The 18,171-nt window shown below is 55.9% G+C and overlaps 2 protein-coding genes across 2 annotated transcripts; both read right to left on the bottom strand.

Annotated features, from left to right (window-relative positions):
* Nucleotides 1–1,213: 1,213 nt before the first annotated feature.
* On the bottom strand, nt 1,214–2,754 carry HOXB8 (homeobox B8). Its single transcript, XM_007109419.1, has 2 exons — nt 2,331–2,754; nt 1,214–1,521 (listed from the first exon to the last, which is right to left on the bottom strand). The coding sequence occupies exons 1-2, from the start codon at nt 2,752–2,754 to the stop codon at nt 1,214–1,216; spliced, it is 732 nt and encodes a 243-aa protein (XP_007109481.1).
* A 6,785-nt stretch (nt 2,755–9,539) lies between these two features.
* HOXB9 (homeobox B9) lies at nt 9,540–14,557 on the bottom strand. The gene is made up of 2 exons (XM_007109418.4): nt 13,970–14,557; nt 9,540–11,314 (listed from the first exon to the last, which is right to left on the bottom strand). The coding sequence occupies exons 1-2, from the start codon at nt 14,484–14,486 to the stop codon at nt 11,079–11,081; spliced, it is 753 nt and encodes a 250-aa protein (XP_007109480.1). The 5' UTR covers nt 14,487–14,557; the 3' UTR covers nt 9,540–11,078.
* Between the last annotated feature and the right edge of the window lie 3,614 nt (nt 14,558–18,171).

Raw genomic sequence — 18,171 nt, 5'->3', positions numbered from 1 at the left:
CAGGAGAGGGCACACAAAAACAAAGGGGGAGGTTGGGGGGATAAAGCCACCAGCCCAGGCGCATCTCTCCAGCATGGCCTGGGCGCAGGGGTCTCCGGGGCCGGCAGCCTCGGAACGCGAAGGGAGGGGGAGGGGGTTTCTCTCGGCTCCCCTCCCTCGTTCGTCTCTCCTCCAATCACGCACAGCCGCCTCCCTCACCCCCTGCGCCCCTGGGCCAAGGGACTCGCACCACCTGCCTCCAGCCCCCGCCCCCTCCACTGCGCGGCCAGGCGGACGCAGGAGCCCGGTGACCGGCTCCCCCCCTCCGCAGCTCTGTAAGGCGCCGGGAGCAAATGAGGAGCGCGGGCCGGGCAAGTCTCGGGTTCTCGCTTGTAAACTTTATTGTAACTCTTCCGCCCTTTTCAGGCGCAGACAACAGAACAAAGTATAGAAGAACAACAAAATATATAATTAGCCCTCCCGCCCCCCAATAAAGCAATTCACGGATACAGGATACATTCTCTTCACAGTAAACCTAAGAACACTTTAAACAATTGCCCACAGCGCGCATGCTAACTAAAGTAACCTCTTTTGAGAAACACTTAAGACGAAATTGCCAAACCAAAGCGGGGGCGGGGGGGCTGGAGGAAAAGAGAGAAGCCAGAGAGAAAGCCAGCGAGCTAGGGAGGGCAGCTGGGAGGGGGGTGGGAGGGGAAATGAGGACGAGGCGAGAGAGAGAGAGAGAGAGAGAGAGAGAGAGAGAGAGAGACGGAGAGAGGGAGACAAAGAATTACGGCGTGAATAGGCAGTTTCATGTTGTTGGGAGAACTTAGCAGAAATCGGTACCTCGGTCATTACAAAGAAGCACGTTCAAAGGAAAAAAGACCATTGCACAAGGAGGCTTTTTACACGGGGCAGGGGCGTGGGGGTGGGGCTCAGCCAGGCCGCAGCCGCTCACCCTAGCAGGGAAAGGGAGTCCTTGCTTAAAATCCTTTTCTTTCCCCCCCGGCCCCCAAGAGATGGGAAGGAGATCCACGGTAGCTCACACACAGAAGCTATTACGAGAAACTACCACTAGCGGGGACTGGCGCGGCGGGGACGCTGCGGTGGGAGGCCAGGCTCCGGGCCCCGCTCGCGGGGCCAGAGCTCTCTCGGGCGGGGGCGGGCGATGGCAGCGCTGTCGGGTGACCCACGGAGGCAGGGCGGCCGCGGCCCTGGCAGTCCCAGCTGGAGCCTACTTCTTGTCGCCCTTCTGCGCGTCGCCCTCGTCCGCCGCCTCCGGGGCCCGCTCCAGCTTCTGTTTCTCCAGCTCCTCCTGCTCGCATTTGCTGCTAGGGAACTTGTCTTTGTTGTTCTCTTTTTTCCACTTCATCCTCCGGTTCTGGAACCAGATTTTGACCTGTCTCTCTGTCAGTCCCAGCGCATGCGATACCTCGATCCGCCGCTTGCGAGTCAGATAGGGATTAAATAGGAACTCCTTCTCCAGCTCCAGGGTCTGGTAGCGGCTGTAGGTCTGTCGGCCTCGCCTGCGTCCAGCGGCTGCTGGGAATGGGGGAAAGGGCGAGACAGAGGGGAGGGGAGGGTGGGGGAGGGGGAAGAGACAGAGTAGGTTGGAAGATTCGTGAACCAGCCTAGGAGACCAGTATAATAAGGGCAGGGGACCTTCTACCCCGTGCAGGGGCGGGAGCGCTGGGAGGCCGCGGTCAGACGAGGGGGGGCGGGTGAGGGGGATCAGACACCACTGAATCTAAGGGAGCCAGAAAGGGGAGCCCCCTGCCCTGGTAACCAGCACCAGAGAGTTGGGCGGGGGTGGTTGAATCTATTAAAAGTGCCATTAACTTTAGAAGGAAGGATGTGAAGGAGGGGGAAAAGTAAGAATAAAAAAGCCAGGATGGGGACGAATGGACCCGCCTTGAAAAGCCCCCAGAGCCTCTGCCCCAGAAGAAAAGTTTCTTCAGGGTAATTAAACTATAAAGCAATTGAGAAGTGCAAAAGTTGAGCGCCCCATTCCCACCACCCTTTCTCCACTACCCCCCATAAAACAGTAAAAGGGGAAAAAAGGAGGGGAAGAAGAAAAAAAGTCAGGCAGGGTGAGGGGTTTATGGATTCAGGAAATGTCGCTTAGCGACCTCCTTCAAGGGAAACAAAAAAAGAAAGAAGGAAAGGTAGGAAGGAAGGAAGGAAGGAAGGGAGGGAGGAAGGAAGGAAGGAAGGAAAGAAGGGGGAGCCCATCTGAACGGAGCAAGCAAGTCTTCCAGGGGCTGGCGGAACCGCGCCTGGCCTGCCCGGCCCCCCGTGCCGGCCTGGGCCCGGGGTCTCCCTTCCCCCCGCCGGCCCCGACGCGAGCTCACCTTGCGGGCGCATCCAGGGGAAGAGCTGTGTGGGCGACGGGCTCTGCTCGGACCCCTCGGCCTCCTCCCCCAGGCCGCTGGCGGCGGCGAGCTTGCAGTCTGCGTACTGCACCAGGTCTGGATCCTGCGCACCGAACAGGCTCTGCCGCTGCAGCGGGTCGTAGCCGTAGAAGTTGCCCGGGTCCCCGTGGCACGCCACGGCGCACGGGTTCTGCTGATAGGGAGCCGTGGACAGCGACGACGGCCCGTGGTAGAACTCCTGGATTTGCGACGGGTGCTGGAAGCTGCCGCCGCTGCTGGGACCGTACACCACGGTGGGTCGGCCGCCCAGGTCCTGGGCGAAGCCGCAGTCATAATAATTGGGGCGCAGGGACTCCCCGGTTTTGTATTTGGAGAACAGTGAGTTGACGAAATAAGAGCTCATTTTATTGAATTTTGAGGCGGCGGCGGCGGCGGCGGCTATAGTTGGGGGCTGTTGGGGAGGGGGTGGGGAGGGGGAAAGGGAGGGAGAGAGAGAGAAAAAAACGCGGATTCGCCGGCTCCTAGTTACCCTCGCCAGGAAAGGAGAGGAAAAGGAGGAGGGGGGGGGGAAGAAAAGAAAGAAAAGGCGAAGAAGATCTCGAAGCCACCACACTTTTTGTGATTTCCAGGAATAGAAAAGGACAGCGAAGCCTCCAAAAGTCTAAGCTTGCATGGCAGCCGCGGCTCGCTCGCCCTCCCCCACCCCCCACCCCCCCAAAAAATATACCGCCACTTAAAGAGGTCCTCGCTTTACATTTCGAAGAAGGGATGCCAGTTCATAAACAGTTTTCGGTGATTTACTTCCCTGCAAATGAGTTGTTTCATATTTTGCACTGTCTTTTCATGATCATTTGCATCCATTAGAGACCCCGCATCCTATTGGCTTCTCCGTACTCCTCCCGGACAGAACGCAGAGCTAGGGTGAGAGCGAGAGCGAGCGAGCAAGAGAGAGAGCTAGAGCGAGAGAGCGCCAGGGAGTGAGGAGAGAGCGAGGAAAAAAAAAAAAAAAGGAGGGGAAGAAAAAAAAAAAAAACACCCAGGGAGAGAGAGGGGGAGAGGGGGAGAGAGCGGGGAGGAGAGGGGGGAGAGAGAATGAATACGGATTAAATCTGTTTAACTACCTACATTAATGAGATATCTCTCGCCTCACAACAAATCAAATACCCTCGCAGACCACCCCCAAAGACTGATGTGGGGCGCACGGAAAAAACCACGCACACACATACACAACGCGCCAGGCGTAGGCACGCTGTTAATTTCGCGATTTTAACGAGGCAGTTGGAGTCTTTTTAAATGTCAGGGTCGCTTCGGAAAAATGTAAAAGAACACGGTTTAATTGCACCGAGTTTTAAAAGGTCCTATAAATGTAATTGGTATTTTAATACAAGTTATCAAATCATACAGCTTCCTCTCCTAAACATATTTTCAAACAAACGAGGTAGTCATATTTAAAGCTTTAATGATCAATTTCCTTATTATTGATAAAGGTTTAACTATCGTGTGGAGGGAATCGGCTGGGTAACCGGCCCCCAAAAACGGCTGTAAACTCTTTAACAAACTATAAAACGCCATAAAGCCGAGTCTGTTGTTGTTTATGCCGCAGCGCATAAAAGCTGTTAGCATTTTACGAGTTCTTTCCTCTACAGCTATAAAACTGCAGCTTCGATCGCCCCCGCCACCCGACTGCAGCACGGTGGGGGTGACAAAGCCGAAATGAGAATGATTATGAGTTTTTTTCGGCGCAAACGGTGACTTTTCAGAGATTTCCCGCCTCCTTCAGCTGTTGAAGCACCTGCCCCCACTCCCTCTCCGGAGCCCCCAAACCACACTCTCTGCGCCACCCAGGCCACTCACCAATTTTCCAACAAACAGACAAGGCTTTTCTTTGGCGAAGGGATCCAGGAGACCTTGAGGAGGCACCAGGAGGAAGAGCCGAAACTTTCTGGTTAATGGGCAGTGGTGAAGTCCTGACCAAAGCTCACCCTGCAACTGCGATCCTGCAGTTTTACACAACCTCGGGTGGCCTGGAAGGGGGTTGCTGGAATGGGGAGGGGGTCTCAAGGTACTGGAGCCCAGTCAGTAAGCCTTTGGCAGACCAACTCTGTGTGATGGGAGAGGGGCCTGATGCCACCAGCAGGATAACATTCAGTTGGGCTGCCCCAGTCCTGCACCCAGGCCTCGGGACCCAGTAACCAAGCCCAACTGGCTCCCAACCTTCCCAGGCCAGTCCTCCACACCTTCCGCATCACCGTCGGTTGAGAGGGCAGTTCCAGGCTCATCAGCACATCAGAGGGAGGGAAGAGCAGTGGAGGCTGCTGCCCTGGTGCCTGGCCTTGGTGCCCACTGTCCTGTGCCCTCCTCTGCCCTGGACAGTGACTGCAGAGTGTATGAATGGGAGGGGCACCATTTAGCCTTCACCGTCCTTTGAGCTACTGTCACTACCTAAACTGACTTTGGGGTAGAAGGGATTTGGATGCAGCAAGGTCACTGAGTCCCCCATTTTCTCTCCTCTCCCCTTGGGAGCCTCTAGTTAAACCCTGCTCTCCCTCCAGACCTGAGGACCTACGTCCTGAAACAGACTGCAGGACCCAGCTGACTGGATACCACACTATCTTGCCAGTTGCCTTTCCTGGCCTACTGGGCCTAGTGACAATGGTGGCCAGGCTTTAGAAGGCCCCAATCTGAGGGTCCAAACCAATGGCTTCCTGAAGTGGCTCACTGAGCAAGGAAAGACAAGGAAAGGAAAGGAAAAGAAAGGAGAGGAAAGGAAAGGAAAGAAGGAAGGTAGGGAGAGAGAAATAAAGAAATCTTCTAGTAACAAAGGTGGAGCCTTTACAAATACATTCGATCCACTATTGATCAATTGTTTATTCACGAGAGAGTGGCTTCCTTTTGGAGGGGTGCTTTTTGGGGATCCCACTCACCCCAACCCTTGTAAAAATGAAACTATCACCTTTTCCAAAGGGAAGGTACCGGTGGGGCCACTTGGTCCTTCAAAAGTGAATCTGGAGAATGGGAGAGGGGCTGAAAGGGAGAGAGAGAAAGGAGAAAAGGAGGGGAGAGGACCAGGGTCTTGAATTTTCAGCTCCAGGCTGAGGGGGCGGTGAGGCAGCGGAAAGCAGAGTTAAGTTGTTGCCGAAGAGAACATTTTTATCAAGTGCCGGGGATTTTATGGTCATGATTTGAGGGCTCACCGGTGAGGTAGAAATTCAATGGTTTGTTCTAAATCATCCCTACACCGTGCCAGAAATTCCTGATGGAAGGAAAATGTTTCTATTATAAGAAAAAACAAGAAAGAGCGAGGAGATAATTTATAAACACCCAACGGAGCGTAGATTTATTAGAGAAACTCAAGTTGAGAAAACTCTGCTAGCCTCTTCGCGCCCGGTCCTGGGGGAGGAGAGGAGAGGCTGCAGCGGGGCTAATCTTACGTGGGGGGGGGGCATCCATTTCTCGCACGCGTTTGTCCGGATGGAGGGCAAGGATCGGCTGGGCCGGGTCGAAATGGGAGATGTGGAAACTAAGGGGGCTATGCGCAGGCTGACAGCGCTCAGGTCTCAGAGCGAGAAATGCCTGAAGTCCAGGCCTCCAAGCTGCTAAGCTGCGAAGGGAACGGTGTTCCCCAGGTCTGTCTGGGGCCGGGGCCGCGGGGCACGGAGCCCGAGCTCTCACCTGGAAGCCACGGGACGGGACGCGGGGAGAACCGAGCCCCTACTTCCTGCACTGCGCCTGTTCCCACATCCATCCGGAAAACGCACTCTTTTTTGACGGCCCAAATTGGAGCGCCCAGATCGATCGAGGAAATATCCGAGCCTTTCGCACCTCGCCGTCTTGGGAGCCCCTGCCCCGAGCCTGGGTCGCCCGGCGCCGCCCCGCCCAGCCCCAGCCACATACAAAGGCTCTAGAGCCTCGGTCCATGCGGAGTCGCCCCGCCGGCTCTGGGCACCTCCGAATCCCCGCCAAAGCCACGGATCCGTTTTCCCCAAAGTGCTCCCACCCCTACCCCGGGCTGGCTCACCCGGTTCCCTCTCCCGCCGATCCCGCAGCATGTTGGGGCGGCTTCCTCTATATCCGACCTTCTGCCGGCTCGCCCCTCTCACCTGACCTGCTCACCCGTATCCGCAGACATTCCTCTCGCCCCCCTCCCCGGATAACCTCATTTTTCCGAACCAATCCCCCTCTTTTATTTGGATCCACTAGTCCTATTATTACTATTATTCCCCGTTTTCATGCATTTGTTGCCCCACCGAACGTAGAAACAGGGTGAGAAGCCCTGAGCCCTGCTCCTGGGGGAAATTCAGAAAATTGACCATTTGAGGAGAGGGGGTCAACGCCACTATATCTCAAATCTACAAAATGGGGGAAATGGCCACAATGAACCCTATATTTTTATTCTGGGCAAATTATTCATGACTTTTGGTAGCGCTCAATTCGTAGATTCAGGGCCGACCGAAGTGCGAGGTGCAGCCGCGGGCGCCGGCAGCCGCAGCACGGGGGATTTTCACGTGGAGCAAGGGTGCCATCTAGCGGCCATGCTGAGAAAAGGCGCCGCCGCCACCGGCTCCTCCCGCTTCTCAGAGAGCCAGCCAGTGCGGCGACAATACGGAGAAACTTTCAGTATTAGCAGAAAAGGGCGAGGGAAACGAGAGCGGGCGAGAGAAAAGGCGTCGGAAATCAGGCAGTGGTTCAGAAAATTGTGCAGATAAGCTAAAAAAATTTAAACAAAACAAAACAAACAAACAAACCAAACAAACAAACAAAAACAAACAAACACGGAGAGGGGATAAGGAGCGAAAAAGAAACCAGAAGCTTTTCTCTCTCGCCCCACCCACCGCCTCAAGCCCCTAATTTCGGGCAGAGACCGCCGAGCAGTGCGCCGTTTAGGGCCGGTAAAAGGGGGAGCCGAGCACATTTCAAATCCAGCACGATTGTTTCAAATGCTGAGGGGAAACAATTGGGCTTTTTGTGGGGGGAGAGGAGGCCTGAGAGGATGGGACGAGACTGTAAAAGGATCAAGAGGCTGCCAGAGCCCAGACGTCTGGCCCCGCCGGACCTGCGTGTGTGCGTGTGTGTGTGTGTGTGTGTGCGCGCGAGCGCGCGTGCAGGGGGCTTCTCTTTATGACGCCCGATTCTGGAAGGGGGTGCGGTTGCGAAGAACAAAGACGAGTCCCAGTTGCGTTCCGTGAAGCATCTGTGACAACAAAAGTGTTCTTCCCTCCCCCCTCCCTCCTCGCCCCTCTTTGCCCCCTGGGGCCCCCGGAAACCCCGCGCCCTGCACTTCGGGAGGGTGAGGATGGGGGCGGCCCAGTCAGGCCCACCCATTCGCCCGCCAGGCCCGGAGCCCAGGCCCAGCTGTGGCTCTCTCCGCTCCGGAAAGTTTCCCCTCACTGTTTGCTTTGCTGCTGTTTAGTTTCTTAACCTTCAGAAATTTATACGCTATAAACTTTTATAGCGGTCATATTCTTTTATTGCTGCGCACACGGCATTGAATTCCTCTCCCGGCTTCCCTCTGTCTCGCACTCTCCCGGTCCCCCTCTCTGAATCTCTCTCTTTTATGACGGCAGATTTCCCCATCTCCGGCTTCCGAGCCTCCGCATCTTCGCCTTTGTTTGTTTTTAAAGAAGCCACCCCGGGCTGGGGACCCAGACGCCGCCGCCGGAGGCTTCCCGGGGCGCCCTCGCCCCCTACCCCGCAGCACTCCGTTCAGTTCCTGCCTCACTTTCTCGCGTCTCCTCTGGGCGGAATCCGGCCTTTTCGGCTCACTCTCAGCACGGGCTGGCTCCTGGGAGCCCAGGATGGGGAGGGAGCCCATTCTACACAAGCTCTAAAGGCAGATTCACTTTATATATCGACTGGAACCCTCCTCGGAGGATGCGGGTTGGGGCCCAGCCGTATCAGGAGCTTCGCGTTCTCCTGCCTCCTGCTGCCTCTCCGATTAGCTCATCCTTCCGTTCGCCGGAGAGGGGTAGGCAGGGCCTTTTCGCTTCCAGGCTGCTTTCTCGAGGGCCAGGCTTTGTCCCCACCTCTACCCCAACCTCAGGGTCTCCTCGGACTGCAGCGCTGCTGGGTGGGCCCGGTGGGAGGCTCTGGCAGGAGGCCGGCGGCTCCCAAGCGCCAGCCCGGCAGAAGCAGAATCCCAGCGGCTGGATGAGAACGGCCGGGCTGCCGAGAACAGCGCTCCCCATTTGAGGCTTTGGTGGGACGCCACAGTCTGAGGGGGACAGAAAGGTGCCTTGAAACCGAATGTAATTCTGGGGTCCGACTGGGAAGGTTTTTTTGTTGTTGTTTTTTTTCCTCCTGAACCATTTCTGTTTCACACTCAACCATCTCGCGCAGCCTGTAGGAGCTGCCTCCACCCCTACCAAACTCCACCCGCCTTACACCAAGGCTGCTACCCTGTGGCTCAAATTGGAGCCTCAAACTCCAGGTGGGGATTGAAAACCCTAAGGGGCTTACTCTTTTTGAGTGGAAGAAAGGACAGCCTGGCCTTCCGGAGGCCTCTATCTGCATCCCATCCTTCTGCTTCAGGGAATAGCAGAACGAAGTTACTGCCTTCTTCACTTGCATGAGATTTTAAAGTGGCCAAAGCAAGGTGGCTTTCTCAGCCAGCTGAGAGAGGACCTGCTTCCAGGGATGGCAGGGCAGGCCTCGCCATCCTCTGGCTCTGGAGGTGGTGGGGAAGTCACTAGTGCAACTTAAGAGGAAGATTCTCATTGCTCCCTGCAGACCCAGACCCCTCTCCAAACCACTAATCTTTCCTTTTCTTCCCCTCCAGTCTCCCAGCTCTCCTGTTGCAAGGCTCTTGCTCAGTTTAACCAGTGGTCTTGGGAACCTTGGTCTGGACCAGCTCTCAGCTCCACTAGGAAGCCCACCCTGCAACCTCTTGGGCACAGGACTCTCTCTTTATTCCAAGCCACCCTCTTGGAACTAGCATCTCTACCTCTGGTCAGGTGAGCCGAGCCAACACAGAATGACACACAGGAGAGATTTATTTTCTAGAGTGATATATATTTTTTGTTCTTTTTCTTTGTGTTTTTCCTTCCAAAACAAACAATCAGCTCTAAGCCCCTCACCCTCCCCACGCCCACCCACAACCCTCCCATATAAGCAACAACTGAAAACAGGCGAGACAATCACCCCCAAAGAAATCACAAAACACAGCACAATTTCACGACTGCCACCGACAAAGCAAAAGAAGTTCTACTGGAATGTCCCCTTGCAGGGTCGGGAGAAGCAGGAGCGAGAGTCCATGAATTGAAGGGGATTGGAGAGGTGGGGTAGCAGGGGGAGGGAAGAAAGCCGAGAGTAAGCTCCGGCCTAATGCTTAGGTGCGATTTCGCCTCTTTCCTTAGCAAGCGGGACTGCTCCCCAGAAGCGTACGCGCGCGCAGATCGCCATCCAGGCCCGAGTCTCAGGGAGGCAAAGCCAGGCACTGGGGCTGGTCTCTGCGCTTCTGCGCTGGGGCGGCAGCTGACAAGCCCGGGGCTCCTCCGCAGGGGTCAGACTGGGCAGGACGGGAGGAAGAAGTCAAGCTCCGCGCGCCCGGGGAGTCTTTGCTCCTCCACGACTTGCTCTGGAGAGGAGCCCGGCAATCGATTCACAATAAATTCTCCATCGGGTTCTCCTGACTTGGCTTTTCCGCCTATGGAGGGGTAGAGCTAGCAGAGGATGGAGGGTTGGAGGGGGGTTTCTACAGGGGCGACTTGGCTCGCTGGTGCAAGGTGGATTGGCCGAACAGAGTTGATTTCAGAGCTGGGGAGAATGCGGAAGAACGCAGGGCCGGTGTTGAGCAAGAGAAGCTACAGTCTCTGTCAAGCGGGGCACAGGTGAGCGTGAGGACGACATTGCCAAGGCTTACGACCCACGATCTGACCTCCTTTTGTTGGAAGGAGAGGAAAACAACGTGCAGAATTAAACATTTCCTGCAGCAAAATGTGTGTATGTGGACTACCTTCACAAAACCTAAGAGACTCTCATAAGACCACCGCTGCCTTTCCTTGCCCTTTCTAACCCACTAGCTTGGGAGCTGAATTTACCCCACTTGCCCTTGAGTCCATGCCCGGGTATAGTTAAGGATTCCGTGGGGATGGTGTTGTGACGCTGGGCCCTTTGAGCTGCAGCGCCTCATTCAGGAGTGTGTCTCTAGACTTCTGCCTGGCGTGTAATTGCATCAGGGGCAGACCCTGGACTTGCCTGATGGTCTGTGGGCTATTCCGCCAGATTTGGGGTGTGATGGTCTGCATTTAGGGTGTCACTTCATTTGAGTGTTGAGTGTGAGCCCCTCCCATGGTTACTGTGGGCTCCAGGCTTTATGCAGGTGGGCGTCTGTTGGGCTGTGTGCAGTTGGAGTGTCCCTGGGTGACTTTGGGATAGGTGCAGGGGGGAAACAAGCAGGCTGAAAGTGAGGGGCTGGGGCTTCCCAGGAAAATTAAGAGGGTTGCTAGGGGCTCTACTAGGGGCACTCTTTCCTTGGGGCCCATCACCTTCTTAGGAACCAACTACATCTACCTTCTAAATCAATAAAACTCCCTCCTGAGGCCCAGGGAGAAGAGAAGGACAGGTGAGGGCAAAGGAAAGGAGAGAGGCTCTAGATGCAGAAAAGGACTTTGAAGAAAAAGACCCCCTTCCCCATTCACTTGAATACATCCCAGACAGCACAGGCTCCACAGCCATCCCTTATAAATAAGCATGAGATGGGGAAGGGGTGGGGAGGGCTGGGGGGAATCTTTACTCTTTGCCCTGTTCCTTATTCATTTTCTTCATTTTCATCCGCCGGTTCTGAAACCAGATTTTGACTTGTCTCTCACTCAGATTGAGGAGTCTGGCCACTTCGTGCCTACGGTCCCTGGTGAGGTACATATTGAACAGAAACTCCTTCTCTAGCTCCAGCGTCTGGTATTTGGTGTAGGGACAGCGCTTTTTCCGGGAAGAGCGAGCGTGCAGCCAGTTGGCGGAGAGGTTGGCTGAAAGAGAAGCAGCGATAGAATCAAAGAAAGGAAAGGGGGTGAAGGGTCCCCGTGTTCTCCTTCCAAGAGGGAGCACCCCTGGTCTCCACTCCCCATCTTACATTGGAGAAAGGGGCACCTGGGCCTTCAGGTTCCCAGAAAGGCTTCCAGAGGTGGGTCAAGACTTGCTATAGGCACCTCCAGGTGAGTTATTTGGACAGCATGGAGCCAAACGTGTGCCAGGCTTCTCACCACTTCCAAAGCTTTGCCTGCCCCAGGTCCTCACTCCGTCTCTTTCTCCACTTGGGTCGGAACTGGTTAGGACTCGTGTCAGAGCCCAGCCTGGCTAAAGCCCTCTCCCCCACCAGCTCTACCAGACTAACTAGTGGTGGCTGACTGAAGGGTCCTGGCTCTAGGTCTGAGAGGTGAGAGAAGGATTGGGCTGGGGGAGAGGAGAGTGGCTTCCGCTCAGCCACAGCCAAGAGACCTCCTGGCCCTCCAGTCCAGTTTGAGTGCACCCTCCTGCCTTGATCACAAGCTTGCATCTCTTGGCCACATGGCAGCAGCCATGTGTGTCTGTGCAGATATCTCACTGCCCCCCCGCAACACACCACAAATAGGGATTCACATTTAGAGACGCAAACATCCAGCACACTCCAATTCACATGCAACCCAAGTGCAACCATTTATCAACTCCAGCCTGTGGACAAGGGAGTGCTGGGGGCTCACAGATAACTGATGGTTGCAATAGTCTCCTTTTCCACTCCTGCTCAGCTCGCAGTTTGGTTAAAGTAAGTTCAGGGAAATTGGGATGCAAGATTGGTCCAGTCCTAAGGGGGGGAGCCATGGATCATGTGGGGGTAACAGAAGTCCTTCAGAGTAAAGCTAACTCCAACTGGCTCCATGTGGTGAGAGGGAACAGAGAAAGGGAAGGGGTGACTGAGTAGAAGAGGGGAAGAAAGAGGAAACAAACATGTATACAGGCTTCTCTTCTCCTTACCCCCGAACTCAGAAAAGTTGCCAAATAAAGCAGAGCCAATTAAAAATAACAGCCACCCTCTACTAGATTCCTTCACCCCAAATGAAAAGCACTGAATATTTAAAAAAAAAATCTGGTTCATCCTACACTAAGTACCGTGTCTTACCAATTTGCAGTGCTATTTCCTTAATGGGATTGCCTGGGATGGGACCCACAGCCGCATTAAATATGAAAGAGGAAAAAAACCTGTTAATAATTGATTCTAGCCAAACTGCTGCCTTGCCGTAATCGACTTTCCAGGTCGAGTCTGTGGGCTTGGGGTGGGGTGGGGGTCTGTTTGGGTGTGAGCAGGGAGGGTTTGGGAAGAGCCGTGTGTTACCCAAATGCCAGCTCTTGTGATTCACCCTGGCAGGTTGGAGATGGTGGGACCTCACAGAGACCTCAGGGGAGCTGGGCAGTTCTCTACCCTCCAGAAGGCAAGGGCACCCCCAAAGGGCCTGTGGGCCACTCTGCTGATGGGAAATCCGGCAGGGCAAGCAGAGACTAAAGAATCTGACCCTCACTCTCCAAAAAGAGTAAGAGGTGAGGACTTGTGCCCACCATCCTGCAGGTTATTGTTCGGGGGCTAAGAGCCCCGACCAATTTGCCCTTCTCAACCTTAAAAAACGAAAAATCCGCGACTCCCCTCCTGCCGCCCGTAGCGAGCAGCACATCCTGGAAATTAGCCAACTTCGGTTCCTGGCGGGGGTGCTTTTGGAGGGGTGGGAGACGCTGAGAAACAACGTTCCGAGGATAAAGTTAGCCTCTCCGCAAGCCTCTCTTCCCCCCACCCTTCTACTCCCCAGGGTCCTTTCGGGATCTCTCCTTCTCCACGCAGCGGGTCGGCCGCGAAGTTCGGAAGCGATTCGTCAACTCCCTGCGAGGCGGACAGCTCTGGCTGGGGCTAGGGAGCCCCGCGGAGAGTAGCCGGAGCCGCAGAAAAGGAAGCTGCAAGCCGGGCGCGGATGCCACGGAGGGGAGGGGGCGACCGGAGGGAAGGCTCCCGGGGAGGGGCCGGCGCATCCGGGGAGGAGGCTCAGTCTCCGGGTCCTGGGCTTCCCGCGCCCCTCCCGGCGCCGGCTGCGGACCCTGAGCGGCTACTGAGCGAGATCTGCTAAAAACAATCCTCCGTCAAGCTGTTGCATCGCAAATAAAATCCTAATCAGCCCCCTCCCACTAGCCCTTGGCCGGCTTTTACGGTGTGCGCGTGGCGCGGGGAGCTCTGCCAGCGTGCGGTGGCCGGCAGGCAGCCCGGTGCGCTCCCGCCCTGGCCCGCGCGGGCTCTCGGCCTCGCTGGCTGCCTCCCCGGCCCTGCCAGCTCCTTTCTCAGCCGGCGGTGGTCGGCTTCTTCCCGGGCTTTCAGCCCGGGCCTCGGGGGCGTGGGGGAAGGGAGGCCGAGAGAGCGGCGAGCTGGTCCCTGCGCCCCGGGTCCCCCGTGGACTTGGAGGAGTGGGGGCGGCGCTCCTCCAGCGGCCTCAGTCTCCCTTTCTGGGGCACTCAGCTGCCTCCCTCCATCTTCCCTCCGCCCCCGCTCGCTCTCCGGCCGTCGCCGCGGTTTCCCTTCACATTGTCCGCAGTTTATTGCCTCTCCCCTCCCCTCCCCTCCCCCTCGCCTGGCCTTCGGCCTGGGTATTTCCTCACTTTTTATAACTTACTTTGATCCGGCCTCTCTTTGTCCTCGCTTCCTTCGCAAATTTTATTGTCCCCGTAGCCGGGTCTTTGATTAGACAGGACGGCCTCCCTGCCCGCCGAAGTTTCCAAACTGTACTCGGGCGTGCCCTGCTTCAGCAGCTCCCCAGGCGCGCCCAGCAGCGGCTCCGCCTTCACCGCCGCCTGGCCCTGCACAGGAGCAGCTTCGCCGCGCGGCGCCGGCTCCAGCCAGGTGCGGAGGTACCTGCTCTCGGCCGGCGGGACGCCCTGGGGCTGGATGTAGGGGTGGTAGACGGACGGCAGGCTTCCGGACGCGTGCGGGCTCAGCGGTGCCCAGGAGGCGCCGAACACCGGCGCTTTGGGCTGGAAGCTGCACGAGGGGAACTCCAGGTGCTCCGCGTGGCCCGGCTGCCGGGGGCTCGCGTACTGGCCGGAAGGAAACTTGGCTGGAGGCGCGTCCTCACTCTCGTGACTTATGATCGAGTCGACATAATAGCTGCTAAGCGTCCCAGAAATGGACATTCTCAGACATTATCCGGGCGCTCGCAGGGGGAAGGGAAGAGCTCGCGCGCGGCGCCCAAGCAGGGAGAGGTGGCACCCGGACCGGTGTGAGGGCTTTCGGACGCGAACCCCCCAGCCCCCCACCCTCCCACCCCCACCCCTGCTCAACTTCTCAGCCAACAAAGTACAGTGGAGCAGCCTGGCTCAGCGCTCCTTGCAAAATGATTGGTCAAAGTTTTTCCGACTGCCTGATAAAGCGTCAGCTCCGACATAAATCAATCGGACGAGGGGGCTGCGCTCTCGCTGTCATCCGTCCGCACCGCATTCCATATCGAGGATGGATTGTTTTATGCTGATGCAATGTGCTATCACGTCAGGGCTCCGGCGGCCACGTAACCTCAGCCCGAGCTGCCGGCCGCCCCCCCCCCCCGCTTTTTGCAGGAAGGGGGGCCGTTCTCGGCATGGGGCGGCGGGGGCGGAGGAGAGGCGGAGAGAAAGCAGCGGGCTGCCTCGGAAGGGACGCTGGCTGTGGAGCCCTCTCCCCAGACGGGTCCGGGAGGGAGAGAGGGAGCGCAGGACAGAGGGAGGGAGCGAGCCCCAGCCTGGGGAGCAGCCGGAGAGGCCCAGGGCATAATTAAAGAAAGAGGAGGTGGTACCGTCCCCCCCACAAACACACCTCCACTCCACTCCGCCGGCTCTCCTTTCCTCTTCTCTGTCCCCTGACACCAGATATTTATTAAACAACAGCGCAGCAGCAAGCCACTGGAGATGAAGTAAAAGAGATGGGGGAGAAGTTGGGATCTGATAGGATGTTGTCTGCTTTGGAGGGGACTCTGTAACTAGTTTGGGAGGTTTGTAGGCCTGGGAGTTTCTCCTGACCCTTCAGTGGCTGAGGGAGGAGAGAAGGGAATAAAAGGGACTGCGTGTCCAAAGATCGTGTCCTAAAATTGAGCTGTCCTGAAATTAGAACCCGCATGAGGTTAAAGGGATTCATCAGCCCCTGGAAAGTTGAGCCTCTGAACGAGTTTAATACAGATAGTCAAAGCTCGTTTAAATTTCTTGGGCCTCTCTCTGGCCCTGGTCGGAGGAAAGGGGGGTGCATAGCCATTTCTCCTTTCCTCCACTGAATAACAGACCCTTAAAATTGCCCAGATGGGGGAGCCAAACAGGAGAAAGGGTTAAGGGAACTTCCCTAAGGTGTCAGCAGAGCAGAGGTGTGGGAAGGGGTCCAGAGTTATCTCCCCTTCCACCCATCTCCCCTGCCACCCAGTGAGAAAGGAGGTGAGTCGGAGTTTTCGCCTCTCCTGCTCGGGAGGATTTCCAAACAAGCTGTACTGGACACCAGCATAGACAGGGAGCCTGCAGGGTCAGTCTCCCGCCCTCCCGCCACTTTCCCTCCTGCAGACTGTCTCGCAGGAGCTTCCAAATAGCCCGCTTTATTGATGTCTCCTCGGCGGCCCTGCGCTGGGGCTCCCTCGGGGCCACCGGCTGGCTTCCTGGCCCATCTCCAGCCGTCTTTCCTCTGGCTTCTGCCCTGGGTGCCGTGGCTTCTCGTGGTGTGGGCTCTCAGGGAGGTGCGGCCCCTGGACAGACCCAATCCTCTCCCCGGGCGGGTTTCGGGCAGGCTGGGGCCGATTTTCTCAGCATTCTCCGACCCTGGGCCCTTTTAAGATAGGCTGCCCCAGTCCTGTCGTTTTAACAAAAGCGGGATCATTCTAATTTGAGGTTTTATCTTTTGGGCCACGTACCCCTCTGCCCTGCAGAAAGCTGCGGATCACCTCCGCACACGCACACACTCCCGCCCGCTTTTCTTTCCAAATGAAGCCATCTCGTGTCATTACGTGTGAAATACGAGGGCAAAGCGCCATATTTCTTCACATTATGGCGATTTCAAAATGATTTTTTAAAGATCAATGCCGGCGCCCAGCCGGCCCCCTCCTTTTCCACTCCAGCTCTCCGAGGGCGACAGCCCAGCAGATCCGGAACCAAACAGCGTGAAGATCTGCTTTTTCCATAGGACCCAAGTGGGAAATCCGATGCAAATTCTTCTAAGTAGTGGTTGGACGCTTGGGAAAGTCGAGGGAGCTCCCCGGACTCGCCAGCGGAAAAAGCTGGGCGCCTAGTGAATGAATCACAGTTAAGGCAAAGCACCTGTTCTCGATTTGCCAGACCTATGGAGTCTGCTGTTGGCTTTACCTGTAATAAATATATTCTTCTTCAGAAAAAAAAAAAACTCCTCTCCTGCTGTAAATAATGGTGTTACGAAGCAAGGCGGGCTTGAGTATATGACTTTCTGTAGTATATAAATTAGGGCCCAAAAGGACCTGTGGGCTGTGGGCAGGGTTTTTTTTTAAATTTATGGCAAAGTCACAGCACTGGGCTGTTCTTAAGACCCAGGCTGTGCAGACGCTGGGCTCTGGCTGCAGCCCTTCTGGTTCCCACTCTGGCCCTGGCTTTGCCGCTGTCTCTCTTTGCAACAAGAGAGAAGTTGAGAGAGCCACTTAGTTTAGGGAAGAAGTTAGAGGATGAAGAACTTTCAGCCTCATGACTTGTGCTCTACAGGGTGGAGTGTCCCGGCAGACAGGGTTCAGGTTTGTGGGTTGCTGGTTGTCTGGTGAGTTGTCCCTAACTCCTGGCGGCTCCTGGGTGCGCTGGGTAAGGAGGGGACCCAGGCCTCTTTTCTGAGACCAGAACTTAGTCTTTGCTCACAAACGAGCTGGAGGGTGGAAATAATTCCAAAGCGACAGGTTTTGGAGGTCTCATCGTCTTCTCAGGAGGGGTGGCTCTGGAGGGAAGAGAATGAAATAGCACCCAAGCCCTGGAGTCTGTGCCCCAGCTCTCATCTCCTCCAGGTGGGGATCCAGATACAGCAAGCAAGGAGTCCCACTTCAGCCAGGCTTTCTAGAAAGCACTGCTGCCTCAAATTGAAGCTCAATTCCAGCTCAGGCAAATGATTAAAGGGTCAGCTGAGAGGAAGCCCCTTGTTTGGGTGCTCTGAGGACCACCCCCCCCAAAACATACTTTTCTCTCCCAGACAATGGTACCCACCATGACAGAGAGAAGCAAACAGTTGCGGCCCCTGGAGCCCAGCTTCTAGAGCTGCTTAATAGAGGGGTTGCTTGAGTGGGGGTCACTTTGCCCTGAGAGACCAAACTGCTCCCCACCTCACCCCAGTCCTAAAGAGAAAGAAGGAAAACCCTCTCGAAGCCTTTTGCCATTCTCTGCACCAGCACTGCGCCTGAACAGAGCTGGGGCCAGTAGCTGATAGTTCCAGGAAGGGCAGGCAGGCAGGGAAAAGCTACAGCTTCTGGCCACAGTAGGGCCCAGAGCAGCCAAGAGCCAAGAAGGAGGCTGAGGTGGGGAAAGCAGAGGCCAGCCCTGGCCAGGACCAGCCGGTGAGTGCCTGTGGTTTAAGGTCTGCTTTTGGAAGGCCCTTCACTATAAGAAGAGAGAGAAAATCTAAACAGAGGGAAGGAAATAAAAGCAAGGAGAAAAAAGAAAAAGAAAAACAGTAAGTGGAGAAGGGGGAACGTTTTTTAATCGATAAGCTAAGCTGAAATTTATGCATGCATACTTGAATAGATGTGTGTTTCCTGTACCTATATTTCAAATCAATATTTCTTTATGGGGAACCCAGTGTGCACGTGTGCTGTGCTCTATGTTGTGTATAGAATATGTAATAAATAAATCTGCCCAACTATAATAC

Source organism: Physeter macrocephalus, chromosome 14 (genome assembly GCF_002837175.3).
Source record: "Physeter macrocephalus isolate SW-GA chromosome 14, ASM283717v5, whole genome shotgun sequence".
Lineage (NCBI taxonomy): Eukaryota > Metazoa > Chordata > Mammalia > Artiodactyla > Physeteridae > Physeter > Physeter macrocephalus.
This window is presented reverse-complemented; position numbering and strand designations above follow the sequence as displayed.